This window comes from Orbicella franksi, chromosome 2, assembly GCF_964199315.1.
Source record: "Orbicella franksi chromosome 2, jaOrbFran1.1, whole genome shotgun sequence".
Taxonomy (NCBI): Eukaryota; Metazoa; Cnidaria; class Anthozoa; order Scleractinia; family Merulinidae; genus Orbicella; species Orbicella franksi.
The window spans coordinates 30437825-30457924 of record NC_138146.1 but is presented as its reverse complement, the minus strand read 5'-3'; the positions used below and the strand labels follow the sequence as shown (position 1 = coordinate 30457924).

The following is a 20100-nucleotide window of genomic DNA, read 5'->3' as shown; positions in this document are numbered from 1 at the left end:
GGAATTGAGAGATCAGGTATTGGACCAGCCACTGGCCTGCTTTTGCATAAAGCCCTATTTGTTGCCATGGCCTTTGATACAAACAAAACCCTTCAATTCTTTCAAAAACTATCTATACCCAAACTCAACATTTTTGACGCAACTTGCAGATAAAATTGTACGCCCTGTTTAATTTTTCAATAACCCATTTTTCCCATTCCTTCCCCTCTCCCCCAGCTTTTCTATTTCAGTCACGAGCACACCCTAAATTTGGTATTTACTGCAAATTTTTGCCGGGAATGACCATGTAACCAAAAACATGGTTAACATAAACTCTAAACGGGGCAAGTGGGTACATTTAGTAAGAGTGTCTCCCCGTTTAAAAATAAACCATTTTCTATGTAAATAATAACTTGTTCAGTTCATAAATTTGAAATAACTTAATAGGTCGTGAACGAGTTTTGGTTAGTTTTAATGTGAGAAAAATAAGTTTTTGTCTTAAATAAGGAACGAAGTGATCATGTCACTCACAAATATGAGCTCAGTTTCAAAAGTTCAAAAGTTCAAACGTCGCAACGTTAATTAACAATGCCCTGCACTGTCAAACACCCACATTTTAAAAAGAAACGTTACTCTTATGTTTTACATTTAACTATCCTTAGTAATATTTACAATTTATATTCTTTTCTTTTCCCGATTCATTCTCTATCCAAACAATTGAAATAAATAGCAAAGTTTCCTTTATACAAAGTACCGTTAATACAGGTAGGCTCGCAAGTCACGTGCCCAGCACGGTTTTACGCGCCAGGAATTATGGGGTGCCACATGGCAATGGGTTTCCTCAACGAGGCTAACATGTGATTCCAATGTGAAAATCCACTTCCGGTCACCTGCTGACCGAGTAACGCATGACCGATGTTTTGATCGGCGCCGTGTGAGTGTTTATTGACAACAAGGATCTTGAAGGTAACTCTCTGTAAGGTGTCTGATGTAACTTTGAATGTGAAAGCTTCGTTGTAAACGGGATTTAATGTCTTTTTCTGCATGGCAGTTCGCTTTCGACCCAACCTGGTTTTGTTCAACATGAGGAACACTTTGACAGCGGGGCCTGCGATAAAAAAAAAAGATTCGATCATGCAGTGTTCCAAATTAAATTCGCCTGCTTATCCAATCGGTCTTACTGCTAAAGCGGTTTTCACTTGAGTGTCGAAAAGTAACTGGTTTTGCATCAGCTACGCTACGCGATTGGCTTAAAAAACCTCGCGCCAATTTTTCATCCAATCAGAAGTGAAACCAAAACCAATCGTTACTCGCTCGCACTCGTTTTGCCGCGCTTTGCGTCAGCTGCCTGTAATTACTTCGAGTTTTGATTGGCTCATTCTATTGTATATGTCCTTTGTGATTGGCTAGAGTGATTATTTTGGTTTTGGTTTTACGACACTCAGTTGAAAACCGCCCTAATGGAGTTAACAATTATGGCAATATCACTTTTCTACAGGCTTCAGTTCTCGCTTAAAAGCTAGTCAAGCGCCATAAACAAAAGCCAGTTGATGTTAAACATAGGGTTATCATGACGTCATATAGTATGGCACTTACCCCATAGCCCTGATGTAGACTCTATTTTCAGGTTTCGTGCCTTTAAGATGACAATCGTCAGACGCTGAGTGGTAGGGAAGTAGTTTAACGAGACAAGCAGCTCACCAACGTACTCGTGAGGTGGCTTCTGCAGTGAAAGATAATGAAAAGAAGCTGATAAGTCATTCATAGCATAAAAGTCCATTGTTTTGATCGCCATTTTAAAACGGAAACGCAGGCTGTGTTTTCGTAGTAATTCTTCAGTAGTAGATTTGAAAAGATGACATGAAAGACATGATAAGATTTGTGAAAGAGAGCTGAGCATAGCATGCACACTTTCTTTGTTTCAGTAACGAGTCGTTGAAAGTTAATGCAATTATCTTAAAGATTTCCAGGCCTTCGAGAGCAGCAAAATAAAGATCAACACTGTCTATAACCGTCCTTTAGCTTACAGACAATGATGCTTTAAATATTATCAAAATTCATTTAAAGCTGATTTAAAGATTGTTGTACGTGACCCTCTGCGTGCAAATATTTTATTGTAGAATTTTAAACATTTCTTAGCGTTGTTTTCTTTGTATTCGTGTCTCTTGAGGATTCTTAGTGGATATTTATTTTATATTCGTGTAACGTAATCGTGCCCATTTTTATTTATTCAGTTGAGTTGATGATGACGTGAAGAAAACGTCGAAACGTCAAACGCAGATCAAAGTTTGATATTTTTAAATTAGTTTTTGATATTCTAAAAGCACAGAAAGACTCAGTTCGTTCCAAACTTTTTGCGTGACCCTTGGCGTTCAACGATTTTAAGAAGGAATTTTATTTCCCAGCCAAGTTCAACTTTCAATGGTGTAAGAAATGCTGCAGATCGAGAATTTTCTAAGTGATGTTTATTACCTTCGGTTCGCCCGCGATATCATACCACACGGGCTGCGGCGTCCCAAAGTCTGCCTCGTTCAGGGATAACTCCACTTCACCAATCATATGCGAGTTTGAAAACGCGTCCAGTTCAATCAATTGTATGCAAAACGAGAGTGTATCGGTTGAGTTCCCGTCCAACGAAAACAACACTTCTTCGTTCCACTGCGGCTCGAACGTCATTTTCTGTTTTTCAATTTCCCTCTCGTCCAATTTTTTGTCGCCCTTGCGGAGCTGAATGACAGGATAAACGTAAGCTGTTTGGACGTTCGTTCTGCAAATAATTCCCTTGGCTTGCACCAGTCCTATGATTAACACATCTTCCTCTTTGTTGAAATCAAGCCAGAACTGAAGTTTTCCAAAGTCACCGGGTGTTTCAACAATGTAGGGCTCTTCTCCGCTTGAGATGCTGTCATAATCAGCTACAGAACCGTTCTCGTAACTTTGATAGGTAAACCCTCCTGCTGGCCAATGGCTCTTTTGGTTTATGACGTAAGTCTCTTGAGAAGGGCTGCGTCTGCGATGTGTTCTGCGGTATCGCCACCATACCCAGCAGCACTTGCACAACACGGCTAATAACGCAGCGGCTAGGGCCGAGGCTACCCCGACCACTACCGCTAAGACCAAAGATAATTTCACGGCCACTACAAAACAAAGGGAATATATTTGAAATATAAAGCTTCTGCGCAGAGTGATACAGAGTGACAAGGTTACAGACATCTTAACACACTGTCCTCTACACTGGTACAACGAAAACTACACAGCTATACTCACACGAAACTCAGATTCAGGTGTCGTTTCGACTAGAGCTAACTCATATTATCAAATTATAAGAAGTTTAAGAAGACCCCACTTATTTATTGGCCGGTTTTAATGAGATTTCTTGCATGAACAAAGAGAGAAACGAGAATCTGAGGCCCTGTCCACGCCACGCCGGGTTGAAAACGGATATTTCACTCTGAAAACGCAACAATTTCTGGTCATTTCGGATTTGAGTTTGAGGAAAACTCGGTCAGTTTATTACCGTGACGCCATCGTTCTCAGAAAGCTCCGTTGTCAAGTGTTTTCCGTCCACACGAAAACGAAAACCCGTCGTTTTCAAATTCCTCCGGTTTGAAGAGCGTTTTCGAAAAGTTCCGGTTTCGTGTCGGATTAGTGTGTCGAAATAAAGCTGCGTTTTGAAGTTTCTCCGACGTAGAGTAGACGCTGCCTAAGGGATTTGAATTTCTCTCGGGAGGATTTTTAATGAGCTACGACAATTAGCTAGTTTTGACAGAACAGAAGGGAAATCCTATTGGAGTCATTTTGTTTCTAAGCAACTACTTCCAAGTGCTCAGACAAGAGTCTAAATACGTTAAATGAAAATGATGAATTCAGACGGACATATCGGGAATATAATAGTAATATGATATCAGTGATATTTAACATGAAGCTGATTTCAGTCAGCAGGATCGATGAGGCATAATTTCCCTCAACATTGCCCTTGTTGCTTTGGTTTGATCCTCTGGGTTTGAAACATGAGTATCCTTTCCCTTGTTTTTCAGAAAACTGCAGGCTAGTTCCTTTCTAGGCCCTCCTAAATCTTTCCTGCTCAATCCGCCATAAATTTTTCTCTTGTAATGCCCTATGCATGGCCGAATAGTATATTTACAGAATGTGGACAACAGAAACAACTGGAAAAAGCACACTTTTATGGTCTTTTATATACTCAACCTACATTAGCATGTCTTAAAAGGTGGCACAGATACAAAAATCAACCTCAATCCCTTTAAAAATAAGCGCAGACTTAAGCACTACAAACTCAAGAAAACGGCTTTTCATTACAACTTGTCAATAGCGACCTAGATTTTTGAAGTCTTCCTTAGCTTCAAAACGTCCTTACAACATTCAAAAACTGAGTCTGAACAAATGTTTTCGATTATTGATTTGAACATCCAAATGACCTAATTTTTCTATCACCGGATTGATAGGACTTTGATTTTGCCCCAATCTAAAATGACCTGTTGGACTACAGCGACCGATTTTCGTGCTAAATACAGAATGAGAAACCCTCCCAGCTTCATTTGGAAACGCCCTTGTTTCAGAACGAAAGTGGTTCACTGGAACGACAGCAGCCGGGAGCGAACCATTCAGCGGATTCTTGGCGTGTTTTAAAAACAAATCTTGATTCTCAGTCTTTTGAGCTCTTTTAATGTGTAAAAGAAATTGCTTGAGTGGGTAAAGAGGTTTTTGCTGTTAATTAGGAAACCATAATATCTGGTTAAAAGAACAACTTAAAAAAAATAGATCTACATTCAATGTTGACGAAACCATGTTGAGCTCTTTTAATGTGAAAAAGAAATTGTTTGAATGGATAAAGAGGTTTTTGCCGTTAATTAGGAAATCATAATATCTGGTTAAAAGAACAACTTAAAAAATAGATCTACATTCAATGTTGACGAAACCATTAAAACGTTCGTTGGGTTCGCATATCCAAACCTTGAAAATACTATTTCAAAATTGTATTTGCCCAAGGCAGTTATTACCCTTGTTTTTATCTTTATTTTCATCCTGAAATGTGCTTATGTACGGTTGCCCTCCATCTACACCTGTTTCCACTTAGTTATTTTCAGAACAAAGTCAAGTGTTTATGTGAACGATAACGATTTGTTATCCATGAAAAAGGAAAGCTCGGCTTCAATAAAGAAGCCGGGTCATGCAGACAACAAAATAGAACTGAAAAGAAAAAAAGATTTGTTCAAGGGAGAGCTTAATCCCGCGAAAGACCATAACACTCGTGACACAAGCTTTATCTTTAGTATAAAAACTCTTTACTCAAGTTCAGGCGAACAGCACTCCACAAAAAAGAACCCACTCGCGAATTTCACTGTTATTTTTTCAAGTATCATATTCTATCTATCACTTTCAAATCTTTGCTTGTTTGGATACTTTTTTTATATTCTGCTTTAAAGTAATTCTGAGCGATAATTTCAGTTTCCCAGGACAACCAATTGATTGAAATTTGAGAGAAACTCAAAATATTGACCTAAATTTGCAATTCAGATTTCAAGGCAGAAGCTCAACTTGCGAGGTAAATACGGCAAATGGCATATATTTCTGTAATTACTCATACAAATTCTCCTGGATACGACACGATTTTTCTGGAAAAACATAAACTTCAAGTGAAATAAATTCACGACATGACAAACTGCGAAATATAAAATAGACCCGTAACGAAATAAGCAGTAACTGTTTTTCTACCATGCTTACAAAACATGTTTCACAGAAAAGCCCGTGAAACCATTGCTCCTTTCGTGGCACTATAACGAACCTCGGGCTTTGTCAACAAAAGGATACCCTACCGGAAGATTTCAAAGTTTAAGTACGAAGCATTGCTCTAATAGAACTAGATATTCAAGAAAATGGCATCGACTTCCTTTTAGAAACTAACATTAACGCGGCATATTAGGAAGTTGGCATTCGGGTTAAAATCTTTATTCATAAACGCCGTGCTGTCGCAAACACATACGGACGATTGCTTTCGGCAGTTGGGTTTTATTTGCAGACTTGCACGTTAATCCGGCTCTAGCGAAATCCTTGAAATAATTTTGTCACTACCATTGTAGAATCTACAAGAAAAAGCTTTCTCGAGACAAAAGATTAATTGTTAAGTCTGGTGAAACTCCGGCTGAAAAATTGATCCAGTGAATTTTTGTCGAGCACGGGAGTGTTACCCAGCTTGTGTGGGGTAGAATATGGAAAGTAAATCCTTGTCGAGCTTTTAAGCAATATAAGTAGGATTTAATCCCTAACAGGTCATTACAAATTAAAGGCGGATAAGTAACTTTACTTTCAAAAGCAATAGGCCAGCTTCCAACTTAGCGCACGCACAAAATTTTCTCATGCAAAGTGCCGCACCTTTCAGCCAAACACATAGCTGCCCAAAAGATCTTACCAATTGGTAAGAACCTACCTCTGTAGTTTCAGCTAGCAAATACAGGCAAATGATCTACTTACTGTGTGATAAAATCCCGGAGGCTTGTCCATTGCAAACGCCTTTCTTCAATTATAGCCGAGTGTATTTCGTTCGCCGCTTTGACCGTCAGCGCAAAATGGGTCCAAAATTGCCACACGAAATCGCAAAATTCTGCCCTGTCGATTTTGAAAGTTTTGACCTTCAATCGAAATGCCTCTAAGCTGCAAGAGAAGGTGCGATGCTTATCTGAGCCTGATAACTACATTTCAAGCCATTATTGCAGATCTGGAGGTCTCGAGTGCCTCATTTGCAAGTTTAAGACAGATCGAGCTGTGATTGGTTGAGGAAGAAAAAAATTTAATCTTCCATCGACAAGCATGGATTTATTTGGTTGCCATCTTCATTAAAGTAGTGGCGGCAATACCTAGATTAAAAACCTGCATCGGAAATAGAATAAATGATCAAGATACCAAAACAGAAATTATCTTTTGTTCAAGGTTTCACAGGAACTTCTAGCATAAATAAAATTCAAATGCCTTTCCTCGAAACTGCAAGGGGCGGCAGTTCAACCCGTTCATTTATACTAAATTACAATTCTTTGACATTATAATCACAGTCAATGTTCAATATATTTACCAGTCAGGACAATGTTTAGCCGGACCGGAAATTTGTCACCCCTGAATTCCCAGTGTATACACTTAAAAGCTTTCCCAAGAAAACATATTTCTCGAAAACACAAATTTGCATGAAAATTTGTAAATAAATGTGTGCAAATGGCTTGATGGAAATGTCTCGAGTACATTGTCCTTTTAATCTATTTCTTGTTGTGAGTGTCGCATACGCGTGTTAATTGTTTTCCATAAAATGCATTTCTATATTTTGAATAAATACGGCAATTTATGTCGTGTGAGGCATACCAATTACTAACGTTTTTGATTAATTGAACAACCTTCGTTCTGGTGCTTTTCAAAATTTTTCGGTCAGCTCAAAAAGGTTATTTCCGTCTACGAAAAGTACCACCTTTGTGGTTAGTAGTAGTTCAAGTTGAGCTGATTAGCGCAAACACAGTGCATCACAATACATTCACATCATTGCTTCCAAGCTGTGTTTGTATTCTTGTAAGCTCAAAGACTGTTCTTTTTCATGCTAATAACGATTTACGACTGTAATTCAGGCTTCCGCACTTAGTGTTAGCGACTTCCCTGGTGATTTATAACAAATTGAAGAAATTTAATCCCGTAGATTTTGCTTCTTCAAACAGTGATCAGATCAACAGACTGAGCGGAAATTTATTTTGTTTTTCGCTATCAAACCTGGTATGTCCTTTTCATCACATTGTAATGTAGACATCAGGTTAAAAAGCAAGACACTATTATTAGCTGGAGATATGTTGTTAACACCTTTCTATTTTGTTGAGACCTTTTTTTTGTTTACACAGGGTAGTTCTATTGTTGTTTACCGATGTTTACAGACTTTGATGGATTGAACGAATTGTGTTTTTCTCTGAATCCCTACTGGATCGTGCAATCCATCACTGGCGAGGTTGATCCAGGTTTATTGGATAAGATAGGGGCCCGGAGTAAACGACGAAGGGGCCTGGTCGACAGAGTAGGTAGCTGACCGTGAGAATTGTTCGACTTTGCGGGCCCTTTTTCCGCACAAATGGCGGGACCAAGACTCTCTGAGCCCCTCTCCTCGACCCCGCTTTGAGGTTCCCATTGACCAGCCACTGATAATAACTTGTGATCCAGGTCCCATTCATGTTCCTTGAGAAAGCATTTTAAGAGACCACAGCATTCACTTTGCTTTCTCAACGTCTTTTAATTCACGGAAAAGGAGAGCTTACCACGATTTATTGTATAGTTGAATGAGAACGGGGCAAACAACTATTAATTTTTTACTCGAAAGCGGCAGTCAAGCTGCCAAATCCTTTTGATTAAAAAATTCTTGGCCTTTACTCCCATCACAGTCGCAAACTACTACCAAACTGGCCGCACATTTGGGTACCGGTTCCAATGTATAAGTTCTTTGAGGAGCACAGTGGGCAAAACTACCAAATTTGTTGTTTCAATCAAGGCTACTTCACCTTCAGTGGCGATAGATACTTGAGTTCAACTAGTAAAAGTTAGAGCTTGTTTTTCGTAGACTTGATAATTTAGCAAGAAAACATTGTAATAAAATGTCGGAAACTTTAAACCATAATGACCATATGACCATGACGATGCTTCAACGTTTGTTTAACTTCACTATCCAGTCAACTGAGAGAAAAAATGGTATACGAATATAAAATACAAATAAAAAAATGATGCTAAAAATGCTAAAAAATATAATATAATAAAATATTTGCAACCAAAGAGTAACGTAAAAAGTTTGGTACGGATGTGTTATGATACCGTGTGAACTTTTAACGTGACTCTGCGTGCCAATAATTTATTGCATTACAATTTTTTAATAGTTTTTAGCACATTTTTCTCATTTTCTTTGTATTCTTGTCTCTAAGAAATTCTCAGTTTATATTTCTATTCGTACTGAGTTCTGTTTTTTCCCAAACTTTTCCGTCAGTAGCCATGATGTGATGGATAAAGGAGTCTAGATAACGACTTCCTTGCTGATGTCTGGGGCAATACTTGAGCTCTCTGCTCTGTGTAGGCAGCCGGCTTGCCAGTACCTCTTAACGAGTTCGCCATGTTGTTTTGGACTCGTTTTCGAGGCCTCTTCAATGACGTCATCAAAGGCGATCTCTTGCGAGCTGGAAAATCAACTAGCGTAGCGGGAACTACGCATGCGCTCCACGCATGTACGCTTCTTTTGGTTGTAAATGGGTCCCTCGAATCTTGATTACCTAATGGAATTGTTTTATCAAAAACGATTGGTCTATCCATCGAAGACGGCGGAGCGGACCAAACTTTGTCATTCAGTCTTGGCAGAAAATGCTGCTTTTCCCTTTCATGTAACCGATGCTTGATAATGACTTCTGGAAGCGTGTTTTTCTCGCGTGCCAATTTAATAGTTTTCTCGCCCTTGGTTTCATTACCGTCTCGTTGAAAAACATATTTTTCTATGCCTGTCTTGTTTCTTTCGACGCGAATTTTTTCTAAATTTCTCACAATTCGCTTTGTTTCCTCAGGGTTCACATCCTCAGTGTTAGGAAATAAACCCGAGTTATCTGTTACCATAGGAACGGGAGGGTGCAAAGATAACGGCGTGCGATTGTTAAATTTCGACTTAAAGTGTCCTCGCGCTTCTTCGCTGTGAGGATTAGCGGAAATGTCGCTTTTCTCTCGCTTTTCTTCGTCCGAAGGACTCCATATTTCCGGGCAAGAACTATCTGTGGAACTACACAATACACCAGCCTTCTTAAATTCAATCCAAACACGAGATTGCGTACATCGATTACTGTGAGAAAACTTTGCAATTTTTCCTGATTTTCCCAGCAATGATTCTTCCTTTGTCTCTTTAGCTCTCTCGGAACTTGCTCCTTGTCGTCCAGCTCCTAGATACGAAGTGATTTGTGTGTTTAACATATTTCCCAGCTTCTTTCGTTTTGTTTACTTAAAAAATAAAATATCATTGGCGCTGTCATGACTTTCTTCCTTTGAAATGAAACTAATATATAGATATTAGCTCTCGATTGTTACTGTTCTATCAATTAAAGCTCTCTTCTCGTTTGATGTAAAAGCCTCTACTTTTGAAGGCGAAAAGATCTCCACTGATTTAAACTTGAAGCTATTTCCTCCAGTATATTGTACTGTACTTGACAGCTTGTTTGCTTGAGACCTTAACAATCGCTTCGTTTAACCTTGTACACAAGTTACCAGTGAAAAAATTTCAGAGCACCAGACTTGCCATTGTTTTTTAGAATGTCTTGATCCAGAATGAGAGCTGTCTGAAAAGCGTCAAAAGCAATGTTGATTTGCCGTCAAGTGTGAAGTTGAAGCTATCGTCTGTAACGTTTTTAAATTCAAAACGATCTGAAGGTAGAACAGGTGTTTTGTCGAGTTAACAGAATGACAGGTGTTGTCTGATTGATAAGTTAACGCGGGCGGCAAACAGAGAGATATCGACTATACGATATTTTTAAAAACTGGATCATTGGATAATGCAATTCAAGAGTTTTCACTGGCTTAGCCACCATGGTATATGAACTATTATACAATGCTCTACAAATATGATAAGCGTACGGGTCATTTTTTGGGGGTGTTTGTATTTTAATTTACTTTTATATATTTCGGGGGCTTTTTAAATAAAACAGTTATTCCACTCGGGCTTGTTGGATGTGACATGATTACAACCAACTCGGAGCTACGTGCCTCGTTGGCTATCTACCATATTGGGGGAAAATTTGCAAATCTTCCTTAAAAATTGGAGTTTCCCACTAGAATCGACTAATCAGAAAACTTTGCAACACTTTCCTAAGGCTAAGCTGTACGTTCTTGACCGTTCTTTAAACTCGTCACGCCGTCACTTCCCCTGCGTGACGACAGAGCAGGACAAGGAGAAAACACGTTTCGGCACAATTACCTTAGTCACTGGTAAAAACCCATGGTGCTTTCAAAACAGTTCATTGCTTTCCAAAAGGATTTATAAATAAAAAGCTCTTGACTTCACATTTTAAAATCAACTATTTACACAAATTCATTCAAAGTTATCTATACACTGTGAAGCTTTACTATCCTCTATGTACGTCATTAAAATTTCAATTTAGTCCTTCCATTTTGTCACAACTGTTAGTTCCAGGCATCACAAAGTGGCATCGTGTAAAAATCTCTTCAGAGACCTGGGAACGAGACTAACCAGTGCACCAGAATGATCACGTGAGAGTTTCAGTCTACACCACGTGTACCACGTTCCATTTTCAATTCTGAACGTGACCGAAAGTGTCATTTGATGTCATTGACTGCTCCTTGGCGTCTTCTTGGGGTCCTGTGGATTTATTTTCAGAATTCGTTGTCATCTCCTAACTCAAGGAACACATCATAAGCCTCTCGGTTGCAGTTTCCATCAGGAGTGAACACATATTTATGGAATGTGCCGTCCAAACACACGGCTAAAAACAAACAAGGAATTATTACACAAACAATCATTGAACAGAAAACACTTTCAAAACTAACTATTTGCCTTGATTTGATTCTTAATCGATAGCGTGGAATACATACTAAAAGAGTAATTTTAATAACTTAAACTGTGCGTTTTGATTGGTTGACCAGTCAGTACGGAGATGTTGTCTTGGCTAATCTTTTCAGCAACCAGGGCCGTAGCTAGTAGCAGGCAAATCGAGCACTTGCCTCGGTCAATTTGTTCGTTTTTGTTGTGTGTGTGTGTGTGTGTTTTTTGTTTTGTTTTGTTTTTTTTTGCGTTTCGTCTATTACAAACGTTTGAACACAACTCTCTAGGAACTGCAACATTAAGTCATCATAAACACCCTAAATAGCTACGAAGAGAATTTGACCATGCACATTGCCACAGTCATAATTTTTCCATAGCTTTTGTGTTTGTCGCATTTTTCCAGAAAGTAGACAACTTTGAAGCTGATTATACCAAGAATATTCCGGAAGAATACTCTGTTTCGCTCGCATTCCTCACATGCTAAATTCAACTGAACAACGCGCGACAAACGCTCCCTCCTTTTCATACTCTTGTTTCGTTTAGATCAAACTGAAATGTCTGCATCATCCATTATCACGTGAACACAGTTTCTTCCTGTCCAGGGTTTCAAAATCATCAGTTTTTGTTGTTTATTTCTACCAAATGTTCTACACAGGTGGAAAAGAAACTCAGTCGTTTTCTTTGACGCGCGTCGTTTGTAACTTGTAAGGATAAACTCACCAACAACAGAGCTGCCAGATCCAAAGGCGCAGATACACGGCTGCTCAGCTGGAACGGTGAAGTTAGCTAAACCCCACTGGGATTCCACGTACTGCCCCAAGAAACCCATCTTTGCAAGGCTGATGAACAACAACAGAAGTAATTGAGACAACAGTACAAATGCAATAATTGTGTCTTCGAGCATTGTGCATTGCCATTCTCTGCACATGACTATAGACTAGTAACTTGAGATGTAAACTGTTAATTCATAAGGTCACATTGATACTGGCAAGCATTCACAGCTCAGTTGCTGATGTTTCCTACTTTATGTTTGCAACTGCTTTAGTTGCTTGGCAATCAGTTTGTAGAAGTTTGTCATTTGGTAGTTTTTCAAAATACGATATTTTTCCTAAGGATATACATGTACAGTAAAACCTGCATATAAGAACCAGGATTTTTCGAAGTTAGCCTTTACAAGTTCTATAGATAAACATATAACAGGTTCTTAAGTAAAGAGGATCTAGATGGAGAATCTTAGCTTAACAGGTTCTTTAAATCCAGCTGTCATTTTTCATTTCAAAATACACTGCAAAAGTGCCATATTTTAGTGAAAAATGAAAAATCAAATTCAGACTCAGATTGCCTAATCCAGTAAGGAAAATACTTTTGTTTAGCTTACCTTGATCTCTTGTTTAAAGAAGTGTTCTTTAAAGCAAATATATGAACTGTTCCCTTATCACTTGATACACATAGAAATGCGGAATCATGGCTAAAGTTAATGCTGTAAAGAGAGCACATGAATAATAAGTTGTATTGACTGCACCATCCCGTTTAGGATTGTCCTCAAATGTACTTACAGATGAAGTGAGTAAGTGCCAGAGCCCCATCTGGAGTGCTACAAACATATCATAGTGCATTTCTAGAGTGACTACTCGAACTGGGCCACTTGGGAAAGAGTTAACCAATCAGACCGTTTCTTGAGAACAAAGGATAGCGATCTTTATTCAAATAAACCAATAACACTGAAGAATACAATAGTTCTTACCAAAATTGAAAATCTAACAAAGTGAAAATTATTGTGAACCTCCCAGGAGAGTGATCTCATAGGAGTGAATGACATACCAATACAAAGTAGCAGGATCTGCCCCACGTCTCAGTTCCACTAACAAGTTCTTCGTTTGGGTGTCAAACACACGGATGAGCGTACCCTGTGGACACCAAGAACAACAAGAACTGTGCAATAGAGGCTGGTCGCTTAATAGGGGTTGGCTTCATCAGGAATTAGCATGAAGCTTAGTAGAAACGTCGATTTATTTGAATACAAACAAGCTTTAGGGCAACATGGAATCATGTGGGGTAAGGACAACAGAAAACACTCATTGAGGTCACCAAAAGGTGGCTGAGGCCACTCAACAGAGGAAGCCACTTAACAAGGGTTTATTTACAGTTATCGTACTGGTATTTTACTGATTTTGATAACTGGCCACTAAACAGAGGATGCCTGCTTACAAGGTTGTTGCTTTATAGAGGTTCAACTGTATTATGATGTACTCTAAACCTGTATTATAATCATTATACATGTACAGTTGAAGCTCTCACAAGCAGATGAAGAATCATTGGCTGGGACTTGGGGTTAGGATAAAAAAACATAACAAAACTGAAACAAAGAAACAAAACAGTTCAGACACAGACCTTTACAGAAGCTGTGGCAACCTGGGTACCCTGTTGGTTGATGGCCAGACAGGCTAGTTCGCCTTGATGTGCGTTAATTGTAAATGGTGCAGTTGACGTGTCAGGCTGTCTGTTTGTCAGATCCTGATGAGTGAGAAGAGGAACCAGGAAGTCAAAATAAAGTTGGGTTTCAGCTTTGATTCTCACACACAAAAAATTAATGTGGACTAAGACTTTAAGCTGGACTTAAAGTGTACTTGTCAGGTTCTAGACTGAAATTTAGGTTTGACCTCCAGCCATAATTTGTTAAGAGTTTGCATGTGGATCACCCTCCCAATTGCTAGAAATCAAACCTTATTTGAGACTGGGTAAGTGAAATTTTTATATTATAAAATAATCCAATCTTCCTCTGAAATCAAGGGAAAAGAATCAAAAATATATTTTAGAGCAGAAAAAAAAATTCCACGAGGAAATGGAACAAAAGGTAGAAAGCCAGAGTCTTAAACTATTAGGAACATGTAATATCTGGACAAAACACAAGACTAAAAGATCCATAACTGCCAGAAAGAAGTTATAGTAACCAAATACCCCTAAAGAGCATCACATTTACTTTCTTCACAAGGAAATTATTTGCGAGTTCCCAAGATAACTTACGACAAGCTGTATGCTGCCACATTTGTGTGAGGGGAAAACCATCAAGGGTCTGTCAGTACTTGGACATACTTCACAGAGGCCTGCATATTACAAAGATTGTCAGTAAACCATAACTAGAATTGAACATTACCCATAAAACATAATTTTATTACCCTGTGTATTGAACTGATTTCAAGAGCAACAAAGAAACTTTAAATAAATACTGTTATTATTTAAATACAATTATCATTTGTTTGATATTCTCCTTGTTATTTTTTATTCAGTTTGGTACTGATTAAATAATTACTAGTACAGAAAACATACCTTTGGGATTTTCTTTTGTGTCAAAGTAAAACAACAATTTTGGATCTTTAGGAAATGAAAATACTTGGATTCTTGTTTTCAGCACCACAAAAAGCCTAAAGGTACAAATGACAAAAAAAAGCAATGCATTGGTATTACAAGTACATGTAGACCGTTACTAGCAAGTTTATGTAAGAAAACTTGAATGCTTTAAATATTATTAAATATATTCCCGAATCTGAAACTCGTATTACGCTTGGGTAAGTGTTATATGTACATAAGATTGGTACAAAAAATATGCAATGATAGAAAACATACTTGTCTCTTCTTAGTCTGACTCTTACAACAGGACAACCAAATGAGAGTTCAATCACAAGCTTTTTCAGAACATCATCCCAGATATAAACTAGAAATGGGAAAATGAGTTTACCAAAGTTAATTTATGAAGATCAGACTCACCTTCACGTAAGGCTAAAAGTAATAATTAGTAATTTACTTGAAGAGGTTCTAATAGTTTACAAGACATGTCAACATTCCCCTATCTTAGCAATTCTTTCTCTTCTTTGGCTTATTAGTGGTGGATTCAGATGTGTCTTGCAGAAGTTTAGCTCAATTTTGTAAGTCCACCCATTTAGAATTTCTTTTTGCAATAGCCTCTTAGAATGGAGTCTCAATTTCTTTCACAAGGCTTTAAGAATGTTTTTTTTTTATTTGTTGGTAATTTTATATTAAACAGAAAGAACAGCTACAAATTAGCCCAGAAAAATCCAGTGAATACATTGGGCTATATTAAACTTTTGCTTGTCTCCCTAATAATTTAATAATTTGTTCACCTCTCTGAGAATGTTGAACAGCCAAATACAAAGAAATCATCACCTTTGTCATTGAAAAACTTTGCCCCTGGCCCCGTTCCTACAATGGCTATCAAGTTACATCTGTGCAACATGTGTGTCTGAGATATCTGACATGGATCACTCAAATCTGAAATGAAAGATTCATACAGCTATCAAAAAGTAATCATTTTCACATAAATTTAAAAACTTAAAACATTTTATTTTATCTGTTATACATGTACTTCACCTTGGGCTGACACCTTGCCGCGGTGGTGAAGCTTGTGTGTCTCCATGACCCGGAGAGCTGTGCCGGCAGGGACTTTGTTCCCTGGCAGGTCTAACCATGCCGGATTGGTCGAAGGGTAGAGGCCAGACGAAGAACAGCCCCTGGTCCTCCAGGTTGGGGGTTGGGCGGCGGGCTGATAACCCGCTCCCAGAAAATGCTATTTATTACAGAAACCGAAGCTAGAACTACCACTGCACCCTATCGGGAAGCAGGGGTAAAAGATGTTAACACCCGGTTGGAACAACGTGCGAAGCAGCGAATGACGCATAAACCGCCGACGAAATTGCTGTCGCCAAAAGCGTGTGTGAAGATCGGGCAATGGAATGTTAGGACAATGTTTGAGACTGGTAAGTGCGCACAGGTGATCAAGGAGATGCATAGGTATGGTATTAGTATTCTAGGAGTAAGTGAAATGAGATGGAACTCTTGTGGGAAGTTGAGGGTAGCTACAGGCGAAACTGTGCTATACTCAGGAATGGATGAAGGTGAAAATCATGAGAGAGGAGTTGGCTTTATTCTGTCCAAAGAAGCTGCACAATGTCTGCTGGAATGGGAGCTAGTGTCTGAGAGGATAATCAGAGCCCGGTTCAACTCGAGGTGGCAGAAGGTTACCATCTTGCAATGCTATGCCCCAACAAATGAGGCAACGGAGGAGGTGAAGGATGATTTCTACGACCAGCTACAGATGGTTTTGGAGCAGGTGCCATGTAGAGATGTGAAGATCGTCCTGGGAGATATGAATGCTAAGATGGGAATGGATAACACAGGCAGAGAGGAGGTGATGGGTAAACATGGAGCAAGAGCTGAGATGAATGAAAATGGTGAGAGATGGGCGGACTTCTGTCAGGCAAATGAACTGGTAATCGGTGGAACGCTGTTCCCCCATAAGGAGTGTCACAAGCGGACATGGAGGTCTCCTGATGGTGGTATTGTGAATCAGATCGACCACCTGGCATTTAGCAAGAGATGGAGGAGCTCACTGCAGGACGTTCGCGCGATGTGTGGAGCAGACGTTGGGTCTGACCACCACCTGTTGATGGCAAAAGTCAGGCTAAGGATTGCCAAAGTGAGAAAGGGGGATAGTGGCCGAGTGCGTTTTGAGGTCAGCAAGCTGAAAGATCTGGAGGTTAGGAACGCATTCAAGCTAGCACTGCATAACAGATTTGAGGGTCTGCAGCAGTTGATGGAGGAGGAGGAACTGTCAGTGGATGATGAATGGAGGCAGATTGAACAAGGTTATGTGGAGACCTGCGAGCAGGTGCTGGGTAGGGCAAAGGCAAACAGGAAGGAGTGGATCAGCAAGGAGACTTGGGAGTTAATCGAGCAGCGAAAGGTGGCAAAAAACACCATAAACATGGCCAGAACAAGAAACCAGAAGAGAGAGGCAAGTAAAAGATACCAAGAATTAAATAGGGAGGTGAAGAGGAGGTGTAGGAGAGACAAGAGGGTGTATGTGGAAGCAGAAGCTGAGAGAGCTGAGGAGGCTGGAAAGAGAGGTGATGCAAGGACTTTGTACGAGATCACTAGAAAGCTAAGTGGGAGGATCCAGAATACTTGTAAGCCAGTGAGAAATGAGGCAGGCGTGTTGCTCAGGACAGCAGAGGAGGAGATGCACCGGTGGAGGGAGCACTTTCAAACAGTGCTTAACCATGAGGAGCCGATCAACCCGCCAGAGGTGGAGCCAAATGACGAGCTTAACATCAGGACAGGTCACGTTACACATATTGAAATCAAGAATGCTATAAAGAAGTTAAAAAACGGGAAGGCTGCAGGATGTGACAATATTCCACCAGAGGCAATTAAGGCGGGAGGGGACACATCAGAGGAGGTTCTCCTGGGCCTCTGCAACAGGATATGGAATGAGGAGAAGATACCAGAGGAGTGGAGAAAAGGTCTGCTAATCAAGTTGCCCAAGAAAGGTGATTTGAGCTACTGTAAAAACTGGCGTGGCATTATGTTGCTGAACATGGCAAGTAAGGTGTTTTGCAGAGTGATCCTGGAGCGCATCAAGATTGCGTTGGACGAAAAGCTGAGAGAGGAACAGGCGGGCTTTCGAGCAGGTCGAAGCTGCACGGATCAAATAGCAACACTGCGGATTATTATAGAACAGAGTATCGAGTGGCAGTCCTCCTTGTACATCAACTTTATCGATTTTGAGAAGGCCTTCGATAGTATCAGTAGAGATGTTTTGTGGAGGTTGTTGCGGCACTACGGGTTGCCTGACAAGATAGTCACCATCATCAGAGTTCTCTATGAGGGTTTCTCCACACAGGTGGTACACAATGGACAGAAGACTCAACCATTGGATATGAGGACCGGGGTAAGACAAGGCTGCCTGCTATCTCCCTTGCTGTTTCTGGTCGCCCTGGATTGGGTGACGAGGACAGCCTTTGACAGGAAAAGAGGTATTCAGTGGACCTTTACGACATCATTAGAAGATCTTGACTTTGCCGATGATCTGGCCCTACTGTCGCACAGAATACAGGATATGAGGGATAAGACACGAGCCTTGGAGGTACAAAGTGCGAAGGTAGGCCTGAAGATCAATGCCACCAAGACAAAGCTGATGCGTATTGGTACCAAACGTGGTGATGTTGTGTCGGTAGCTGGGAAGCGGGTTGAGGAAGTGGATGAGTTCACATACCTTGGGAGCATTGTAAGCAAGAAGGGAGGCACTGACGAGGACATTCAGGCACGAATTGGAAAGGCAAGACAGGCATTTGCGATGCTGAGACCAATATGGCGATCCACGGCACTAACAACCAAGACCAAGCTGAGAGTCTTTGGGACAAATGTGAAGGCGGTGCTCTTGTATGGTTCTGAAACTTGGAGGCTGACCAAGGGATTGGAGCAGAAGTTGCAAGTGTTTATCAATAAGAGCCTGAGGAACATCTTGCGGATTTGGTGGCCTAGAAAAATCAGCAACAAGGACCTTTGGAGTCAAACAGGGCAACGACCGATAGAGGAAGAGATAAGACAGAGAGCTTGGGGCTGGATCGGCCACACACTGAGGAAACCAGATGGACACGTAGTCAAGAGGGCACTAGAGTGGAACCCACAGGGGAAGCGAAAGAGAGGGAGGCCCCAAAACAGCTGGAGGCGCACGAGAATGGCAGAGTTGGTGGCGAAGCATGTTACGTGGAATGAGGCAAAAGGCACTGCACAAAATAGGGTTAGGTGGCACGCTAGTTGAGGACCTATGTTCCACTTAGGAACGAAGAGGATTAAGTAAGTAAGTAAGTTATACATGTACAGCTGCATTTGGCATGTATGACAGATATAGGTTTAATAAGACAATAAATCCAGTCCTCTTATTGATGCTAGCAGTAACCATGCAGGCCCGGGTTGTTTGAAAGGTGGTTAACACTATCCAGTGGATAAATCACAATCCAGCGGATAGCGTGGTTTGTTTTATTAACACCTATCCCCTGGTTAGTGATTTATCCAGTGAATAGCGTTACCCAGCCTTCGAACAACTGGAGCCTGGTTAATACTGAGCTGATTAACATACATTTTACTACAGGAACATAATTTAGATTTATTTAGTCTCTAATATTATATAAATGAGAGTGAAACATCACTGTAAAATCAAACACTCCACATTGTATACCATGTATAATTTTATGGTAATGAGAAACTTACCTACACGAGCCTTTTCTGATAAAGGTTCCACATTATATATTCTGAACCCACCCTCCATGGTACAGCCAAAACAACCTATTAGTCAAGACACAAACAATCAGTTCTTGCAAAATTCAGTTGAACAAACCACAAAACGCGTTTAGCTCATTTCACGCAAATTATTTCCTTTGGAAAAGAACTGCAAGAGTAAGCAAATGATACAAAGGAGTAAGAGATGGATCTTTAAATGATGGACGTACACAACAAGACGAAAATTTTTAAGCATGCAAGAATAGATTTGATTTATCATGGAAGCTTCTAAAATCCAGACAATATTCCCTGTTTACCATTTTTCAACAACAGGATCACTCGTTAAGAGACTTACGAATATATAATAGTAAAATCTACCTTGGTCTTGGTTGAAATCTAGGTGAAATACTTCGTTTCGTCGTGTCATTCTGCTGGAAGAAAGAGGTATGTTTTTATTTTTAAGAAGATACTTAGTAACCTGGCACTTTTTG

The 20100-nt window shown here is 39.9% G+C and overlaps 3 protein-coding genes across 4 annotated transcripts; all 3 read right to left on the bottom strand.

The window, feature by feature from the left end:
• Positions 1 to 771: 771 nt before the first annotated feature.
• On the bottom strand, positions 772 to 7079 carry LOC145479228 (synaptotagmin-2-like). 2 transcript variants are annotated; one of them, XM_081457532.1, is made up of 4 exons: positions 6469 to 7079; positions 2452 to 3116; positions 1576 to 1702; positions 772 to 1087 (listed from the first exon to the last, which is right to left on the bottom strand). In XM_081457532.1, coding segments are annotated over exons 1-4 (1104 nt in total). In that variant the 5' UTR covers positions 6470 to 7079; the 3' UTR covers positions 772 to 776. The 2 variants fall into 2 exon arrangements, with proteins under 2 accessions (XP_081313658.1, XP_081313657.1); XM_081457531.1 differs by having other exon boundaries at positions 2452 to 7079.
• Positions 7080 to 8822: 1743 nt separating this feature from the next.
• Positions 8823 to 10248, bottom strand: LOC145479237 (uncharacterized). The gene has a single exon (XM_081457544.1). The coding sequence runs from the start codon at positions 9949 to 9951 to the stop codon at positions 8986 to 8988; it is 966 nt and encodes a 321-aa protein (XP_081313670.1). The 5' UTR covers positions 9952 to 10248; the 3' UTR covers positions 8823 to 8985.
• Positions 10249 to 10373: 125 nt separating this feature from the next.
• Positions 10374 to 20054, bottom strand: LOC145479234 (WD repeat domain phosphoinositide-interacting protein 4-like). Its single transcript, XM_081457541.1, has 11 exons — positions 19988 to 20054; positions 19601 to 19675; positions 15716 to 15820; positions 15158 to 15245; positions 14861 to 14955; positions 14558 to 14637; positions 13925 to 14047; positions 13355 to 13440; positions 12912 to 13013; positions 12254 to 12372; positions 10374 to 11474 (listed from the first exon to the last, which is right to left on the bottom strand). The coding sequence occupies exons 1-11, from the start codon at positions 20034 to 20036 to the stop codon at positions 11365 to 11367; spliced, it is 1032 nt and encodes a 343-aa protein (XP_081313667.1). The 5' UTR covers positions 20037 to 20054; the 3' UTR covers positions 10374 to 11364.
• Positions 20055 to 20100: the final 46 nt, after the last annotated feature.

Coding starts and splice junctions, on each gene's coding strand:
- LOC145479228 (XM_081457531.1), bottom strand. CDS start 3,192: ATGTCTGTAACCTTGTCACTCTGTATCACTCTGCGCAGAAGCTTTATA. Junction 1,703..2,451: donor ATATCGCGGGCGAACCGAAG/GTAATAAACATC, acceptor CTTTCACTGCAG/AAGCCACCTCACGAGTACGT. Junction 1,088..1,575: donor GTCTACATCAGGGCTATGGG/GTAAGTGCCATA, acceptor TTTTTATCGCAG/GCCCCGCTGTCAAAGTGTTC.
- LOC145479237 (XM_081457544.1), bottom strand. CDS start 9,951: ATGTTAAACACACAAATCACTTCGTATCTAGGAGCTGGACGACAAGGA.
- LOC145479234 (XM_081457541.1), bottom strand. CDS start 20,036: ATGACACGACGAAACGAAGTATTTCACCTAGATTTCAACCAAGACCAA. Junction 15,821..19,600: donor ATCAGAAAAGGCTCGTGTAG/GTAAGTTTCTCA, acceptor CTTTCATTTCAG/ATTTGAGTGATCCATGTCAG. Junction 14,956..15,157: donor GTCAGACTAAGAAGAGACAA/GTATGTTTTCTA, acceptor TTGTACCTTTAG/GCTTTTTGTGGTGCTGAAAA.